The sequence below is a fragment of the Sciurus vulgaris genome (assembly GCF_902686455.1).
Source record: "Sciurus vulgaris genome assembly, chromosome: 5".
NCBI classification, from domain to species: domain Eukaryota; kingdom Metazoa; phylum Chordata; class Mammalia; order Rodentia; family Sciuridae; genus Sciurus; species Sciurus vulgaris.
Genome location: NC_136465.1, coordinates 87,157,333 through 87,178,164, shown reverse-complemented (window position 1 = coordinate 87,178,164; position 20,832 = coordinate 87,157,333). Strand labels below are relative to the sequence as shown.

The following is a 20,832-nucleotide window of genomic DNA, read 5'->3' as shown; positions in this document are numbered from 1 at the left end:
GTCTCTCAGAAAGGGAGAATGAATGACATAGGAACACACAGAACAAACTGCCCAGCAGCATAAAGGGCCTTGTGACTTGCATCATATTGGCCCATGTTAGGCACTGAAATATTTTGTAATGAACAAATATACAGACATTTTTGTGTTTATATGGTTATGTAGATGACTAAACAAACTAGCTTAAATTCCTTTTCTATTCATATACAGCAAAACCTTAAATAAACAAAGATTTTAAAGATTTTTCAATAATTTGAATGACAGGGACTTAAAAATATATACCCCACTTGATTCTCTTGAGGAATGTGGCACGGTGCCTTGGGTGATACCTACTTTGTAGGTGGAACTCGGTAGGATTGTTTACTCAGGTCATGGTGACTAGGAAGGTAGGTTTAGAAGTAAGGAAACTGATTAAAGTGTAAAGATAAAACAGGTTTTGGTTAGAGATTAGAGGGGAGAGTTTCAAAAGTTGGAGATCTTGGGTTTGGGGATAATGAAGTTGAAATGGGATTACTCTTCTGAGTGGGAGAAATCCAGTGACAATAGATTATTGGTAATGAAGAGAGAGAACTGCTGTACAAAGGAGTTTCTTTGGATTTAAGAATTTAGGAATTTATATTATGATTTTCTGAAAGAAAATAATAGAGAACTTTGCTGGAGCTTACCGATTCTTTTAATGAAAAGGATTGTAAGAGGATATGTACATATTATATATTTAATTTAAATGTAAAAAAAGTCTCATAAACTTAACTTTTGAATTATAAGATTTATTGATTTGATAGTATTTCTGGGAAAATACAAACACTGCTTTTTACCCTAAGCAAACAAGACAAAATGTGAAAGTATGTTTGAATTAATCTATGTATTAAAATTAATTCTTTTTACTATTTTACACACTGAATTGTACACAATGAGCACTCCATTTAAGAAGATAAGATTCTAAAAAAACAAGGAAAGTACGATTCGAGAATAAGCAGTTTGAAAAGACTGATTGTGATTTCTTTTTCTTATGTCCTTAATACCCTATGCTATCTTTGATAATAAAGATGTCCTGCTTATGTGACATAGAGACCTCTAAGTGAAAAAATGACAAGTAGTTAATGAATAATGCATATTTTCATAGCAATGGTCAGATTATACTGTTTCCTAGGGGATACCATTTTTCTTCATTGAGTGGGACACTGCAGAGTTGGATGTTAATCGCTCCCACAAATACAGTTTTGCTCTTCACAATAAGCATTAAGACATGTCCTTGGAGCTCTGTGACTTCATCATATACTACCTGAAAGGAGGAAGGAAAAATGAAAACATAAGTTAGATGTGTTTAAAGGCTCCTTTGAATACTGCTTTTAATAAAAAAAAAAATTTAGCTGCTAATATCTTATTCCCTGGAGTAGATAGGTTAACTTTAAAATCTTTCATTCCTAAATTAATCTGAGAAGTTAAAGGTTCTACTAATATAATTGAATTCAATGACAGACTATTTCTTTAACAATCTTAGAATTTACTGATTCCACTTAAAATTGCTTGCTCTAAATTTAGTGAAACTGTAAATTACTCCCCAGGAACAAATTTAAATACTCTTCACTTTTTCAACTGTCCTTGAATTTACTGAGTAACATTGGAACTTTCACACCATCTTTCTGTGTTGAAGGCAAATGAGGAAAGACAGATGAATTCCTACAATCCCCTTGTGCTGCTGAAATGTAGTGCAACAATATTTCCTTGTACATATAAAGAAATCACTGTGAGACTACTCTTTTACATAAAATTGTTTAATTATTAATTATGAAAATAAATGTTTATTCACCAAAATGTGCGAAACAAACAAAAAAGGAAGGAAAAAATATCTAAACTCTCACCAGTGGAGATAATTGGAGTTAACATTTAGATGTTCTTTTTGTTTTCTATGTATAATCACTTTTTAAAGACTCTGACCTGTAATTATGCTGTATATGCAGTTAGTGTTCTTTTTCATGTGACTATTTTTAAAAAGGGGATCTGTTGTATAATATCCAGGAAGTTGCAGGCATTAGTGGGGAGCCTGCAGGGGCAAGGAAACGTGAAAAGCACAGTGCCATAAAGGCATTAGTTACCCTTCATGACAGGAGGGGAGGGCTGAGTGGAAATCTGACATGGTTGCCAGGGAAACTTCTGAGTACGCATTTAGAAAAGGAGTTTCATATGTTGCTGCCTTTTACAAGATAGAAACGAACTTTCTCAATAGATGCAAAATAGAGCAGAGGAGACGATCTGAAGGGAAAGCTCACCCTCAGAGTCAACTGGGAGCCTCCTCAGTGAGTGTAGATGTAGTTTCTGTACCTTCGCATAGCGCAGGCTACCATTTATGACCCCATTAAGTCATCCCATGAAATTCAGCTCCAGCTCAATCTGTTAGCTGCCTTGAGCAATGATTCACTTATCAGGTAAATATTAACCCAGGGACATGAGAGGCAATGTGATGTTCCTCTAGTCTATGCTGCTCCAGGGATTTGCTCTGGCTACCTCCTCTTCCTGAATCTTACTCACATTCCACACAAAAATAAAATCTTTCAGTTTCTAGTATTTCTCATTCAGATTATTCCATCTCATCTATTAAGTTCTCCTGGAATAATCGTGGATTTTAAGAATTGCTTTAAACATCTCAAAAATCTTACCCCTGTAATTCATATTCTTTAACTACAACTAGACACCCAATATGGCCAGGACAACTTTCCAGGATTTCAGAGTAAACTCTTTTTCCTTTTCTCTTTTGCAGCCATCTTGAACAGTCAGAATTAGCCTCCATTTTTCTTCCTATACAACTTTGAGCAGATGAACTCCTCCCTGTTTTACAGAGAAAACAGAGATGGGCCACTTCTCACTGTTACTGTGTATGAAGTAGGAAAATGGAATAACTCCAAGCATTAGGCCTCTGGAAAAGTCTGGCTCACAAATAAATCTGTGAATTGTATAAGTAAGTCTTAAGTATATATTTTTTTTATAAAATTTATCAATAATTTTATATTTACATAAACCTGTTGTCAGCTGTATGTTTTCTCACTTTCACAGTAGTGATAATAGTACTTACCTTTAGCATTGAAGGATGAATAAATGAGAGAATAATACCAGCCTTACTCCAAAACCTGGTACATATTCAATGCTAATATATACATTCAAACTCCCAAAGTTTACAGATTTAATGGATTTTTAAACCTGTGATTCACTATGCAAAAGTTACTTTCTTAAAAGCAACCCAAGTTCTATTAAACATGTAATCATTACACATCATAGACGATATATATCTCTTTTAATTGTTTTACTGCATCCATAATGTTGTTAAAAATAGCACACTGTATTTTTTTTTTTTAACTGTACAATGAATTGTTAGTGGGTAACACTAGAGAAGTACACAGATGAAAATATTCTTTGAGGGTTTTTTTATTTTACCAAATGTCTTAATATATAGTCTGCTTTCTCATAAACAGGACCAAAAATAAATAGCTCTCTTAATATCACTTTATAAAATTTTTACCCACAGTCATGAACCAAGTCTTCACTGCCATTTGACAAATGTTGGATTTGTGGTTTTGGAATTTACATCAAATATAAAACTTTTAATGTAATTAGCACCTATTAGCTTATTTACAAGCATTTGCTATACATTATTTGACGCAAGGGTCTCATATATAATTCTAAAGAACATTTTTATGATGGCAGTGGAAGAACAATAATGTGGAAACTGGTGTATGGGTGCTGATGAGAAGAGGAAGCAGGATGAGAGACAGTTCAAAACAACAGGACAGCAGAACCCGTGGGTGGAGGGACAGCATATGTGGTGGGGTAAACATGGGTTTTGGGATTAGGCTGTGCTCAGCTTGAAAACAAGTTACCTGACCTCTGGGTCCTAACGTCTTCATTTACTAATATAGGCATGCATCACTGAATGATGGGATGCATCTGAGAAATGTATAATTAGGTGATTTTGTCCTTATGTGAATATCAGACTGTGCTTATGCAAACTAACATGTCTACTCTGTTGCTAGGTGATATAATCTTATGGAACCACTGTATTAAACGTGGCTCATCACTGACTGAAACATTGCTGTGTGGTGCACGACTGTCCAATTTTCATTGTGTTGTGAATCTCATATGAGGTAGTTAACAGATAACAATATCTATGGCTTACTGAGTGTACCATATATCTAGCCTTGTGCTATAACTGCTGCATGAGTATTCTGCAAGAGATTTTAAGGCATGCAATCACATAGAACATCCCTGATCTGTCTTTCCTAATTTTTCTTTATACTTTATAACAGGGTGATATCTAAGAAAGGATATAATATGCAAAATTGACCATGCCAATGTAATTCTGTTCTATGATAGAAATTCTGTATTTCTCAAGAAACATTTAAAGATGATAGTTTTTAACAAGATGCCAAAGATAACTGGGTGGAAAGATCAATGATTCTGAAGCCAGAATCCCAGTTCTGCTTCTTAAAGTTGTGAGGGCAGTACTGTGAATCTTCCTACCCTCATTCCCAGCTGCCTTTGAGCCCAGTGGTGCCTACCATGGAATTTGTATGTGACAGAAATTTTGGGGGACTTCTGGAAATATCTGTTGGGACTTATATTGGGAAGTGTCAAGTAGACAAGCTGGGCTCTGTACCAAAGTCTTAGTATTTGGAGGGTAGAATCTCGGCCACTTGGCTGTGTCCCTGACCTTGCATCTCTCATGTCTGGGTAGTAAGATGCCTATGAATAAAAATGGAAATAACTATTTTTATGAAAAGCTTTGTAAGATATTGGTATGCATTGTCACATCCCCTTAGTATTTCCCTAAGAGATTTATATAAGAAGAGCCAGGTCATCCTTTCTCACTTCTCGTGCATTGCACAACTTCAGCAGTGTGAGGAATCCCAGCTGAGGTGAGTGGCTGATGAGGTGGTCCTCAGTGAGAAAGAGGAAGTGGTGGCAGAGGGGTTTTGAACATGGTGGATGCTGTCTGGTAGCTCTCTGTGCTCTCTAGAAAGCACCTGGCTTACTAGCAAGGACATCTCATAAAGTGTCCATGAAAGTGCACAGAAATAAATCAGGTTTGCCAAAATGATTGGGTCCTACATTACAATTGAGAGCAAGACATAGTAAAATCAGATTTAAAAGTTGTGTATCTTTTCTTGCATTTCTTATAAATATTATTGTTGTATTGATACAGCTATAGAACATAATGGGAGAAAAATAAAAATACTGTGGCTCATTTTTTCTCTCATGTCTCTCTAAATTTAACCAGCTTCCCTATCAAACTAGTTTATGAGATGACCTCTTACTGTCCTGATGACTACTATTAAAACAGTCACTTAGGCATGCATTGATTCAGATTTCTGATAATTTGCATTATGTGGAGATTGGAATCAGCTATGCATGGAATCTAGTTTTTGCAGTAATTTTAAATGTGTTCAAAGTGTGAATAGTATGTGTTCATGCTACAAATATAGTTTAATTGAGAAAGCATTGTAGTGATTTCTATTCAGTGGGCCAGGGATATATGAAGACCCAGAATTAAGTCATCAGAAAATTGATGTACACATCAAGCATTATAAAATAATCTGTATGCATATGTACTTACTGTTGTTTCTATAATATGTAAAGTTTAAAATAAATTAAATATCAGTTTATTTTAAATTATCCTGAATGTTTAGTGGTTTTTGTTATTGTGTGTTTTCTTAGATTGCAAATGCTAAGGTAAAGCATGCAGTTTGAGAAGTTTCTTGATAGTAAGATGGGGGTCTTGTACTCTAAGAATATGTAAAGAAATAAGTGATATACTTCTGGGGGATGTGTATCTCTATCTATTGACAAAATGATAAATGATAAAATGTCTAAATATCTTTTGTTGCTAATTTTGTTGCTAATTTGTATGCATGTGTGTATGGATGTGTGCATATATTTACATTTTATATACATTGACATTTTACCTATAATCCTACTCACAGTGTCACTATAAAACTACCTGGGAAATATTTAATTACCACCCTTTTAGAAGTAATGAAGTGTTAAAGATATTAAGAAAGATGAAATATTATCCTCATCCTCAAGAAGTCTACAGTGTAGTAGAAGAAAAAAAATATATAGGTCTAAATAAAAAGATCACAAGTTGGTGTAAGAGTCCAGGAGGTGAGAGTGTTTGCAGAGACCACATCAGAGGTAAACTGCAACTTAGTGAAGGGCACAGAGGATTGAATGGCTGCATGAGGTCATCACAGAGGCCATAGGGGCCATCCGGGGAATAACAAGGTATCTGATGTGACCTGGGTCTATGGCCAAATAAGGAGCAACAAAAGGGCACATGTTCACAAATTTCTGAATAACTTTTGACAAAGGTTCCAAAGAAAATCAATGGAGGAAGCATTGCTTTGTTGACAAGCAGATCTGGACCAAATAGCATCCATGGTGGGAGTGCAGGGGGAGAGGAAGGCAGAGTGGGGAGAGACTTAACCAAAGCCTCACACTTTATTAAAAAAAATAACAAAATGGATAATAAATAATGTGTAAAACTATGACACAGAAAAAATACAGGAGAGAAATCTTTGGGACTTTGTGCTAGGTGGAGTTCTTAGATTTGACACCCAAAGCACAGTCCATCAAAGCAAAAATTGACAAGTTAGACCTTCATTAAAATTCAGGCCTTTCACTCTGAGAAAGACCCTGTGAAGGGGATGAAAAGACCAACAATGGACTGGGAGAAAATATTTGTAATCACGTATGTTATGAAGGATTAGTATTCAGAATATATAAAGATCTCTCAAAACTCAAGAGTGAAAACACCAACATTTCATCTAGAATATGGTTAAAGATAGTTAGACCTGTTTCCACAAAGAAGATAGACAGGAATTAAGCCCATGAAAAGAAGTTCGACCATCATTAGTCAGTCACTAAGTATAATGTAAGTTGCAACCACAATGAGATACTTTATATCCTAGCTAAAGAAACTAAATTAAATCATGATAACACCAAATGCTGGAAAGAATGCAAGAAAGGGATGATCATACATGGCTGGTGGGAGTGAGGATGGTACAACAGTCCTCCTGTACCACTCGGGATACTGTTCAACATTTCCAGCGGATGCCTGAAAGCACAGATAGTTCTGAGCCTTATGGATGCTATGCTTTTTCCTGTACATACATTTCTGTGATAAAGTTTAATTCAAAAATTAGGCACAGTAAGAGATTAACAACAGTTAGTAATAAAATAGAACATTTATAACAACATCCTGTACTAAAACCTATGTGAATATGGTTACCTCTCTCAAAATATCTCACTGTACTGTATTCATACCTCTTATGATGATGTGTGTAATGGAAGTAGTTAACGGCTTCTCTTTGGCATGTCCAAATTGCTGTCATCACTACTCTTGTGCTTTGGGACCATTATTAAATAAAGTGAGGGCTACTTGAACATGGTGATACTGTGACAGTTGAACTGACAATTACAGAGACTGCTAAGTGACTAACAAATAGCAGCCTATCCAGCATGGATACACTGGACAAAGGGATGGTTCATGTCCTATGCAGGATGTTGTGTGTGTGTCGGGGGTGGGGGGTGCTGCTGTGAGATTTCATCACACTACCAGAATGACATAGAATTTAAAACTTATGAATATTTTTTATCTCTGGAGTCTTCCAATTGATATTTTTGGACCTGTTTCACTAAAGTTAACTGAAATGAAGAAAACCAAAATACTGAATAAAAGGGACTATTGTACTGCTTCTCTGAAAAAACAGTATGACAGTTTCCTATAAAACTAAATATGCAACTTCTATATACCCTGGCAATTATACTCTTGAATATCTATCCCAGAGAAATTATAATTTATACTTGGACAAGGGCCTGTGCATCCATGTTGATAGCCACTTTATTCCCAATAGCCCCAGTTGTAACTAACACTACTACTAACCCTAACCAACTACTGGGTGAACGGCTAAATAATCTGTGGCATCCCCATTCCGTGAAGTTGAAAAACCAATCTCAAGATAATACAAAATGACATAATTCCATTTATGTGACATTTGAAATGACAAAATTATAGAGATGGAAAACAGGTTGGTAGTTGCCAGGCGCTGGGGAGTGGGAGTTAGAGGGAGGGAGGCATCTGTGGTTACAATAAGGAAACTCTAAAAATCCTTATATGTAAGATATGTTCTGTATCTTAACGTCTATACATGTAATGCAAATGCACAGAGCTAAACACACACACATACATACAAGTAGGCATGTAAAACTGGTGCAATATGAGTGAGGTAAGTGGATTGTATAAATGTTAATTTCCTCATTGGGATACTCTACTATAGTCATGCCAGATATATTACCACAAGGGGAAAGAGGTAGACGAATATCTGAATCTCTGTATTATTTCTTGTAACTGCCTGTGAGTCTGTAATTAACTCAGAATAAAATTTAAAATATGGAGTATGAGTATAATATTGCTCAAAGAGAAAATTTAGGAAAATCACTGAGTTCATTCAAGGGGAATGAATGCCACATTTAAGATTTTGGACATCATAGTAAGGCAGGAAGGAAACTTAAAAAAATTTTAAATAGGGTAACTAAATATTTCTAGTTTTTGAAGGGCACCTTAAGTAGAAATATGAAAGATTTAATTAATAGGCACAAAACAGGAGGCACATAAGAGGCTATTATAATGGCTAAAGTGACAAGGACCTCAAACAGAAGTCCTGTGAGGCACAGAAAAGATGATGGATTTAAGAGACTGCTCCAGTAGAAGTGAGAACTCTTGGTGATTAGCTGGACATATAAGAAAGGAAGAGGGAGATGTCATTAGAAAGAGTCTTTTGCAATGTCAAAGAGAAGAGGAAAACCTGGCTTAAAAGTGCCTGGAGATATTTAAATTAAGTTCTTCAGTGATCAGAAAGAGAAGAGGTCAAAAGCTTGAGATTAAAGCCATGACTTGAGGAATAAATTCAGATACAACTTCCATGCGGATGCTATGAGAAAATGGAAGAATACATAAGAATTCATAAGTGCCCAAGTGTAGCCATCCATTGTGTACATCCAAGTGTAGCCCCATGAGGGGCTGGCTCCAGGATTTCCCAAAGACACCAAAATTCAAGGATGCTCAAGTCTCTTATATAAAATTCATGGCATTTGCATATAATCTATGCACACCCTCCTGTATACTTTTAATTATCTCTAGGTGATTCATACTACCCAATATGATAAAAAATTGTGTAAATAATTGCTGTACTGTATTGTTTAGGAAATAATGGCAAGAAAAAAATCTATACATATTTGGTACAGACAAAAAAATTTTTTTTCAAATGTTTGATACACAGTGGGATAAATCCTTGATGCAAAATCTATGGATGAGGAGGGCTAACTCTATATGAAAAGGAGATGAGGGTTGACCATGGAACTCTAGCGAACAATGTATTTTAAAATATTTCTAGCAAAAATATTGTGACTAGCAAACAATATTGTAAAAGGAAGACTGTCAATGCAATAAAATGAGATAGTGGTTAGAACAAATGGAAGAGAATTAAGAAAAGGTAGATTAATTCAAGAAGCAAAAGAGAGGATACAAGAAAATATTCTACATCTGGAGGGGAGAGGAGAGCCTGAGGGATCATCAGATTTAGCAATGAGGAGTCTATTGATGCTGTCTGAATTAAGCACTAGCAATAAAGGTCACAATTCACATCTCAAAGGATTAAAGGGTGAAAAGGCAGCAATAAAGTGAGAGCAAGTTGTGTGAGTTAATTTTGCAAAACTCTGGAGATGACAGGGAGGGAAAGAAAATTTGAATAGAAAGACTGAGATAAGGAGGGTGTTTTTGTTTTAAAGATCTCTGAATCGAGCATTGGAGCCTCCAGTCAACGAGACAGTCATAGAAAAAGAGCAAATAATTGAATGAATAAGTAAAGAGAAGACAGAAAAGAATAGATTCAAGAGAATAAATGCTGGGGTTTGCCTTAGAGCGAAGTTAGGGGATTGGATGTTCTAACTGCACACTCTACATTAATTACACAGCTATTTATAATATGCATAAACTTTAATTTGTATTTTTTATTTGTTCATTTTTCAAAAGAGATTGAAAGAGATTTACTGCTATACATGGAGTTGTTTATGATAAAATTATTAAGTAAAGAAAATCAAGTAAGGGAGAATAAGGTTAGAGAAAATAAGATGAGGACAGGAATAATGTTTGTATGCAAAATAAATCTCTGGCTCCTGCTGAAGGTTAGCCACAATTTGAAAACTGGTTCATAAGAGCTTTGAAAGCAGTATCTGTATTTTCAAGTTCCCATAGCATCTAGAACAGTGATCAGCATACTGTGACTATTTTGGGAAATATCTTCCTTTATGGGATAATGCTGCCAATTACTGCAAATTCTCCATATTTGGTTGTTAAGCTAAAAAATGGTAAGAAAAATACGAAATGACTGGACAAGAGATGAATCATACTTACAATTTCATTGTAAGTGGGGTCGGTACATTTCGGAACAGATTTTGTTTTCCTCCTACGAACTTCACTGGAATATGGTAAAAGATAAAATTCAACATGTGCACTGGGCGCAGAGCCATCTGGGAGATGCTGCAAAGGAAAATGGTTATAAATATTAATGTGTGTTGCTATCAAAGAAAACAAATACATAGCTTCTAAATATCCAGACCAAAGGCAAGATCAGGATTTATTACAGTTACTCTGTTTATCAGAAAGTAAAAGAAAATCAAAAGAAATACATCATTGCTTGAAAATAACCCCAACTACAATTTAAAAGGGAAAAATTGTCCATCTTAAATTAAGTGCTGTGTCAGAGAACTATGTTTCAAAGTCCATTAAATATAATTTACTGTAATCTTTTACAGTAAAATTAGAATTTGCCTTTTTGGCAAATATGGTTAAGAGATGAATATTAGTCACAAGCAGAGACAGGAATTAGTTACCTCTGGATATTTTAATTCACACTACTTGAGAATCAAAAAAATTCAAGTTTAAGACAAAATGAGATATAACATCTAATGATATGCATATGCATGTTATGACATTGCATTTTAAGGCAGTTTAATTAAAATAGCAATTAGACCAACAACCTTAATATACTTACACGATTTTAAAATGTCTCCTATAATTTTATTATTTTAGTTACTTTAGACTATATTTGGTAATCCTTCTTAAATTCTATCCTATGATGCTTCAGATTTGCCTAAGGAGCTGCCCCAACAGCAAAGGCAAATGGATGGATCACTGGACTCCCATCTAACTTCCCTGATTCCCCGCTTCCCCAGTTTTGGTTATAGAACTTCCCTCCTTCTTTTCCATCTCTTTCAAATCTATAATGGATATTTTATTTCTTAACATATAATTTGGAGAATAAGTCCATTAAAAAAATTAGAAACTGCAATACTCAAAGGAATTGGGTTCAACCTTTGTGATTTTTTAAAAAATCCGAGATGGGGGCCGTGCTAAGTAGCCCAGGCTAGTCTCACATTTGCAATCCTCCTGCCTCAGGCTCCCCAAAAATTGGGATTACAGGTGTGCACCATTGCACCTGACTTCTTTGTGATTTTGACCAAATGGAGAGAGTAAAGAATACTAACTCTGAAAATCTAATTTGACAAAATGAGAAATGTTCATATAATTTTCATTTGAAGTGGATGATTTAAAAGTCAAACTTGAGAAATGGAGGGTTTATTTTTTGTTTACTATGTTCTAAATACATTAAACCTGTAATTTTCAATGAATTTATCTTATTGCCCTGAAACATGGTGATATTCACTTGTGAACATCCAGTGCCACTTATCCCCATTAGCTTTAATTTTTTATCTTTCTTTGGGACTCAAGAAAGGATATTGTAAATCAAGTAAATATATATTAAGAGTAACTTTATTGGGTTGAAATCAATGGCATAATGTAATTTTCCATGTCACAGAAAGAAGAGGCGATTACTATTTGAGAAGGGTGATTTTTGTGTGTGTGAGAAGAATGAAGAATTAAAATTGTGTTTGCTCAGTTTCATTTTCTTTCTTGTCTTTTTGGGATTTGAGGCTACTGTACCTATAACCACTTAATGGTTAAATCATGCTCCAACTTAATGGTTAAATCATGTTTCTGGAAATGGGCTTTCTAGTTGGAAATATGGTCTTCCAAAATTTTCAACTATTGGTTTTATGCAGGTATGACTAATTTTGTGTGTAACTTGACTTTGTAACGGGATGGTTAAACATAATTTCTGAGTGTGTCTGTGAGGGTGTTATGGGGTTCAAGAACCACACAAATGACCTAAAATCTTCTGTATTGCCCTGAAGGAGAGTCTTGTCTCCTTTATCTGAGATTGCTTAAAATTAAATGGAAAATCTTATCCTGCCAGTGGTTGAACAGCAAAGCAAGTGGAACTTCCAGCCTCATGAAATGTCTACTGTAAAAGTCAGGGCATAGATTGGAAAAGAATGAGATCCTATAAGTTAGATGTGTACCTCTGGGAAGACCCTGATGAAGGTAGGGACATGGAGCTCCTAAATTGTGATGCTGCTTCTTTGTCAGTGGAAGTAGCCTCCCTGTTCTCCCTGGTATTGGTCTCTCCACTGCTATCTGAGACTACTCTAATTCTACACTGCCTCGTGAAATCTGGAGCAGTTGTCAGGCTGATCCTCTTCAGACCCCCATCCCATGTTTCTTTGACTCTACTATAATAAGACTTAAGTCCCAACAGGCCCTGAAGGTGAAGGTTGAGTATGATTTATGAGGAGATCTGCTATACTCCAAAAGAGGTACATGTGTTTTTTAATTTATAAGGCAGAATCTGGGAGCTGTGTATGTGAATGGATACTAAGAGTGTGGGATAATGGTGTAAGGCACTGAAATTGTAGCAAGTTGAGTTTTTTGTTACGAGTTTGCATCATAGGTCTATTTTGGCATCCTACACAAATGACAGCTTTTCTTTTGAGAAATAGCACTTGGCCTGCTATTAGTTCTTTTTTTCCCCCCTATTATTCTTATTAGAAAATGAATACTTAACCATGGGCCACAAAGTTGTCATGTGTCCTGGTCTGTCTATAACGAACTGGGTGTTATCTGACCCACCTAACAATGAAGTTGGGTGTGCACAGCAGCCCTGTGTCATCTAATGGAAGTGACATATACATTGACTGGGCCTGAGTAGGCCCCAACCACACAAGAAGTTACCTGAAGTGGCCCAAATACTTAGGTTCCCCACTCCTGCTACTCTGTCTTCTTTCTCTGATTGCACCTAAGGCTTTAGGGACGTTATCTATGATTAAAAAAAATTATGCTGGGGATTGAATCTGAGTCCTCACACTATGTACATGCTCTGCCAAAAACTCTCTCACACACACAACTCCTGTCCCAAGCTCCTTTTGATTGGATGAAGAGGAAGAGAAAACAAAGACCTGCGTAACAGATGGTCCTGTACAATATGTAACCACTACCTGAAAGTGCACAGCTAAAGTACGATAGCCCCTTTCTGGGATATCCCTGAAGAATAATGGTGATGGGAAATCCTCCCAGTGGGCAGAATTTCAAGCAGAGCACTGGCTTTCACGTTGGAAGGAAAAGTGGTGGAATGTGTTTATATATGAATTAATGGGCTATAGACAATGGTTTGGCTGGATGGCCAGGGACTTGGAAAGAACATGATCCTATGAAATTTTGGAGATGAGGTATGCAGGTAGTTTTCTCTGAAAAGGTAAAAAAGAAAAAAACAAGTGAAGATACTGTGTGAATGCTTATCACTCTGATAAATGCACAGGATCACCCATTCTGTGGATTCCAGTCAGTTTATTTCTCAGCTCCCCCTGCGGTTGCCCAGTGGGCTCATGAACAAAGTGGCTACGGTGGCAGGGACGAGGTTTTGCATGGGCTTAGCAACATGGACTACGGACTTCATGAACTTCTATCCACCAAAGCGGACCTGGCCTGATTATAGCCACTATTGAGTGACCAACCTGCCAAAAGCAGAGACTGACACCAAGGCCTGAAGATGATGCCATTACCCGAATCAGGCAGCTACCTGATGGTAGGATGATTATATTGGACCATTTCCATCATGGAAGGGCAGCATTTTGTCCTTATTAGAATAGAAATTCTGAGTACACCTTTGTCTTCTCTGTAAGCCTTGCTTCTGTCAGAACTACCAGCCATGAACTTGCAGAATACCTTACTCACCATCATAGTATTTCACACAGCATTGCTTCTGATTAGAACATCACTGCATAGAAAAAGAAGTATGGCCTTGGTCCTGTTCTCATGGATTTCACCTATCTTACCATGTTCCCCACCATCCTGAAACAGCTGGCTTTTAGAGCATGGTAGAATGACTTTTTGAAGACTCAGTTACAATGCCATCCAGGGGGTACTACCTTATAGTGATAGGGAAAACTTCTTCAGAAGGCTTGTCTATTCTCTGAATAAGGGCCCAGTATATAGTGTTGCTTCTCCCATAGCCAGGGTTCATGGGTATCACACATTATTATGCCCAGTGACCCACTAGTAAAATTTGTATTTCCTATTTCCACAACCTTATGCTCTACTTGACTTGAGGTCTTAGTTCTAGAGGGAGAAATGTTTCCACAAGGAGATACAACAACAATTCCACTGAATTGGAAATTAAGACTGCCACCAGCCATCCCTCTAAATCAAAATGCAAACACAGGAGTTACAGTGGTGGCTGGGTGATTGATTCTGATCACCAAGTGGAAACAAGATAGTATATACAATGGAGGTAAGGAAGAGTATGTGTGGAATATAGGAGCTCCTCAGGGAATTTTTTAATATTACACATCCTATGACTGAGGTCAATTGTGGACTATAACAGCCCAATCCAGGCAAGGCGAATCATGGCTCAGACCCTTCAGAAATGAATGTTTGGGTTATTCCATTAGGTAAAGAACTATAGCCAGCAGAGTTTTATACTGAAGGCAAAAAGAATACAGAATGGAAGAAGGTAGTTATAAATACCAACTACAGTCATGTGACCAGGTACAGAAATGAAGAGACTACATTTCACGAATGTTTCTTCCTAATTTTATAATGGATTTGTTTGTACGTATAGCAATACCTTTGTTTTCTCTCTTCTCTATGTCCTTACCATGAAACATAAAATGTATTGATTGTATATCATAGTATTTAAGTATGGCTAATTCTACATCATGGATTTTAAGATATGAATATCAAGGAGGAGAGTAAACTCCACTCAAGGGCTTTTCCTCCTTTGTTGAGGAAGGGGTTAGTATGTGTTCAGTTGTACTCAGTATAGCTGCATCATGTCAGAATCATGATTTTGTTGTTGGGTGTAGTTAGAGGAATTCATGTTAGTGTCATATTGATAAGGGGTGAACTTATGATGGTTCATTTTATGCATTGACTTGATTGGACCATGGGATGCCCAGGTATCAGGCTAAACATTATTTCTGGATGTATTTATGAAGGTGTTTCCAAAACAGATTCTCATTTGAATCTGTAGATTTGAGTAAAGCAGATTGCCTTCCCCAACGTGAAAGGTATTGTTCAATCCATCAAGGATTGAAAAGAACAAAAATTTAAAGAAGAGAGTTTTTTTTTTTTTCCTCTCTGCATGGTCGTTTCATTTGGGATATTGGTCTTCTCTTGCTTTCAAACAGGGACTTACACCATCTGCACTCGTGGTTCTTAGGCCTTTGCCCTTGGGCTGGAACTCACTACCAGCTTTCCTGACTCTGCATTTTGCAGACAGCAAATTGTGGGACTTCTTTGTCTCCTTAATCCCATGAGTGAATTCCTCATAATAAATCCCTTTATGTCTCTATCTCTATCTTTTCCTTATGTATATGCTTCTTTAACTATCTGTATCCCATTACTTTTATTCCTCTGGTGAACCATGATTAATACAGCAGATAACTTTTCAGTGGATTGATTTTCTTATCTGCTAAGTGAGGATAATGGGGATGCCTATCTTGCAGAATTTTAAAGATGAAATAAAATAATGAAATAAACCTCGTGATGTGAGAACATTGCTTGAAACGGAGTTAAGACTCAGTAAATGTTAGTGCTATTTTTATTTCTTATAAATAAAACATGATTATGCTAGATGCACTGATTGGACAAGCTATCCCTAATATATTATGACATTTCTGTAGAGCAGGGTCTCTCAACTTTGGCGCTACTGACACTTGAGGCCAGATAATTATTTTAATTCTTTGCTGCGGGAGGCTGTTCTGTGCAACATGGGATGCTTCAGCAGCATTCCTACCTCTACATATGAGATGCCAGTAGCTCCATCATTCTCGTAGCACCAAAAAATGTCTCCAGACATTGTTAAATGTCACCCAAGGACAAAATTGACCCTAATTGATGTAGATGACTCCCAAAGAAGAATCTCTGGTTGATCCTAGGATCCTCGCCTATAGAGCTATGGATGTTTCCACTTGAATGTCTTCTTGGCATTCTTACACTCAATACACCAGTCAAAATCTGTCTTCTATTCTTCCTCATTGCTCCAAAACAGATTTTTTTTCAAACTCACTAAAATTCTGTGAAGTAATATTACTTCTTCCTCTTGGTGCCTCCCTTGTCCCTGATTCTCAAATCTAAATATGTACTAAAATCTACTTTCCTTTTTATTCCCCCCAGTTCATCTGCCTCCACAGACCTTGATTTGTGATGTGTTAAAACTGGATTTTAATTGCTTCTAATCTTCTGGCCTTTCTCTTTCCTTCCTTCATTCGTCACTGGCATATGTAATTTTCCCCTTAAACCCCGTGGATCATGTCACTTCTCTTCTCACAATGTTCAGGGATCCCCCATTGCCTGGAGAATAAACTCCAAGTGACAAAAGAGGAAAATCTTTTGTGTACCAGTCTTCACCAAGCATCTACCCAGACTCAAGCTTTGGGCTTCTGTTTTTAAGATGTGTCCTTGATGAGGTCCTTGACTATTCTGAACTTTTTAGAAAGATAGAAAAGCACAGGCCTCAATTTAAGTCAGGGGCACATATTATGGGAGCAGGAGCCATCGCTTGTCCTTTCACAGCTTTAAATGCAGACGTTGATTCCTCAAGACTTGAAGAGAAACTTCTTCTTCCGGTGTAGCTATCTTATCAACATCAATTTTTCTGCTTCTTACTGGCATCATATCCTGTTCCTTAAAGATCTCAAATAATTTACTAAAGAAATCACTAGCTGTCTCCTCATCAAATAATTCTCATTTTGCCCTTTGCCCTTATGTTTATGCAAATTAAATTTTACTTTAAAATGATTAAATAACCCCTACTTGTCTAACTGTCTGATCCTGGGATTTTTTACTCTGGCTATGTTTTGACCTTCACAAAGACTTAACACTGACACGGAGAACAGCAAGGCTTACAAATACAGAGTTCTCCATCGGAGCCCCATCAGCCCCATCGGAAGGGTGAGGAGCTTCCTTACATCATCCAGAGGACTTCTTATTTGCATGTATTGAAATAAAGTAATACCACCACTTCTAGAAACTGGGCTAACGGTTTTACTGTGTTCAGAAGGTAATGTGAAGTCATCTAAACTTAATTTTTGTTGGTCAGACTAACTCTGAACTCAATATATTCTAAATCTGTTATTAAATTATCTATCATTTTTCTGTTAAAGAAAATGGTTTCATACATTGTCATCTTTCTTATGAAAGTAGAAATTCTTTAATGGAAAATCCCCTTCTTCTATTCCTTTCCCAATTCTTCTGGGCTTTATTTTGTTGGTCATTTACCATTCTGATTCCACCCTAAGAATCTTCTTTCAAAGTTATCAATATGTTTCTGAATCTCCAATCAAAATGCTTAAATTTGCACTTACCTTCACCTTATTTACTATCATAGTCAGGCCTTCCCTTTATAGTATTCCTTTTTTAAAAATAGCGCTCCTCTTCCTAGCACATGCTTGGTAGATGGTGGATAGTGAAGGTCAGGTCTGGTTTTTTTTTTTTTTTTTTCTCTTAGAGGTTGGCAGACAAGGCAGAGGTTTATTGAAAGTGAAAAGAAACACTTTGGGGGAGCACAATAGGGTGAGCTTCAGAGTAGCTCAAGGCCCTGTCTACATAGTTGAGCACTCTTTTATTGGACTGTGCTAATTCTCCTTCTTCCCTGAGTGCATCCGGGGTGATTCTCACCTTGACTGCAAATCTTTCTTTAAAAAAAAAAATTTTTTTGTTTGTTCTAATTAGTTGTACATGATAGTAGAATGCATTTATGCATTTTGATAAATTATACATAAATGGAGTATAATATCTCATTTTTCTGATTGTACATATTGTAGGATCACATCAGTCATTTAGTCATATATGTACACGAGGTAATAAGTCTGCTTCACTCTGCTGTCCTTCCTACCCCCATACCACTTCCCCTCCCTTCACTCCCCTTTACTTAGTCTAAAGTAACTCTATTCTTCTCTAGCGTGCTCCCCATCCCTTATTGTGAATTAGCATCCACAAATCAGAGAAAACATTAGGTCTTTGGTTTTTGGAGTTTGGCTTATTTCACTTAGCATGATATTCTCCAACTCCATCCATTTACCAGCAAATGCCATAATTTCATTCTTTTTTAAATCTGAGTAATATTCCTTTGTGGAATTTCTATGCATACATACCACATTTTCTTTACCCTGAGAAGTGTGTCATCATTCCTGTATGGGTACTCACACAGACCCAGATGGCAGAGCCTACTACACATGTAGGCCACACGGGATAGCCTGCTTCTAGGCTACAACTCCTATGACATTTTACTGTACTGAAAATTATAGGCAATGGCATTTGTGTAACTAACTATATGAAAAGGTACAGTAAAAATATAGTATGAAAGGTAAAATATGGTGCATTGTATAGGGTGCTTGCCATGAAGGGAGCTGGCAGGACTGGGAGCTGCTCTGAATGCGGCAGTGAGCTAATGTGTGAGTGGTGAGTGGATGTGAAGGCCTAGGACACTACCCTGCACTAAGTAGACTTCATAAACACTCTACATGTAGGCTACACTAAATTTATACTTCTTTCTTCAATAAATTATCCTTAGCCTATTGTAACTTTTATGTTATAAACTTTTAGTTTTTAAAATACCTTTTGACTCTTTTTGTAATCATGGCTTGAAAACACTGTACAGCTGTGTGTTTTATATTCTTATTCTATTAGCTTTTTTTCTATCTTCACTTTTAGATTTCTGTTTAAAAATTCTTATTAAATTCTAGGTCACACATGTGTACCTTAGCCTACACAGGCTCAAGATCACCCGCATTGCTGTCTCTCACCTCCATATCCTGTCCCACTGGAAGGTCTTCGGGCAGTAGTATGCATAGAGCCACCATTTCCTGTGGCAAGAATGCCTTTTTTTTGGAATCATCTTGAAGCTTTTCATCAGGAATTGTCACTCTTTTTATAAATTTGTCCATGGTATTTTGCTTGGTTTGTTTCTTTTTTCAGCAAAGAAATTGTAAGCAGATAATGCACCTTGACTGTACTTGCCTATCAGTGCAGACCTTTTCGTGTTGAGATCCACATTTTTAAACTTGTTAAGGTCTACAAAAGCATCTACTAAATCCACTGTGAATTTTCTTGGAGGTTCTTCTTTTTCTTCTTCTGCAGGTTCCTTTTCTCTTGCCTTTCAACCGTGCGTTCACTTGGCCACAGGAAAATTTCAGCTCCACTATGATCTCATGGAACCACTATCATACATGAGATCCACCACAGACCAAGACATTGTTATGTGGCAGAAGACTGTACTGATTATTAAATGACTGGATGAATGAGGTATATGATCATAATACTTAGTCCTTTGAAAGTGCTCCATATGTTGAATCATTATTTATAATACAATAGAGAAATTAAGATTTCATTGAAGTTGTTTCGTTTCTCTATGGCAATGTAATAATAGCAAGCAATAAAAGGTCGATTGCAGGGTAAATGGATGTATCTTGAGTTCTGCTTTTAAGTTTTATCCTAGCTCATAACCCAGAACAACTAGTAATTTGAAAACATGTCTCTGATAGATTGATCTTTCTCCTCCAAATTATTTGGGTTTGTGGCTGATCAGGAGTAATTGTGTCAAGGTCTGCTTGTTATGTACAATATTCCAGTGTTAAAAACTTTAACTTAATCCTATCTCCAAGATCATATTAGACAGTTATGTGCTTACTATCCTTCCTTCCTTCCTTCCTTCCTTCCTTCCTTCCTTCCTTCCTTCCTTCCTTCCTTCCTTCCTTCCTTCCTTCCTTCCTTCCTTCCTTCTTTCCTTCCTTCCTTCCTTCCTCTCTCTCTTTCCTTTTTTCTTGGTATCTGGGATTGAACCCAGGCATGCTTCACCACTGATCTACATCCCCGGCCCTTTTTGTTTTTTAGTTTGAGAGAGTGTCTTGATAAGGTGCTGAGGGGCTTCACTGAGGTGCTGAGGCTGGATCTGAATTTGCGATTCTCTTGCTCCAGCCTCCCCACCCCCTGGGCTTACAGGTGTGCACCGCCCCTTTCAACCCCTTTGCCTGAAACTGGACTGTATGGGTAACATTATTATATGGACTCGAAATGAACCCTGTCACCATCCTCACTTTTCCCTGAGACTTGACCCCTAATTGCTGTGCTCCTCTCCTGAGGCCATGTTTGTTTTCCTGTGTTATTCCTCACCTCTTCTTTGCACGTCTTTCCCTTAACTCCTTGAAAATTTATCAGCAAATGAACACAACATGCTATTTAAATCTCCCTCTGGGAGCTGAGGATGACTTGCCCATTTCTTGGGGGTTGTGCTGTATTTCTGGGCCCCCTCTCATCCCTGAGCAAGTTCTCCCCATCTTGCTCTCTTTTGTAGAGTACAAGGAAGGAACAAAAAGCAGCAGGCACATTTC

General features: G+C 36.9%; 1 protein-coding gene across 1 annotated transcript in view; it reads right to left on the bottom strand.

Moving 5' to 3' along the window:
* Positions 1 to 754: 754 nt before the first annotated feature.
* PIK3C2G (phosphatidylinositol-4-phosphate 3-kinase catalytic subunit type 2 gamma) overlaps positions 755 to 20,832 on the bottom strand; it is a 376,626-nt gene continuing 356,548 nt past the window's right edge. The window contains 2 exon segments of the mRNA XM_079141521.1: positions 755 to 1,279; positions 10,460 to 10,585. Of these exon segments, the coding sequence (XP_078997647.1) occupies positions 1,127 to 1,279; positions 10,460 to 10,585 (279 nt within the window). The 3' untranslated portion in view covers positions 755 to 1,126.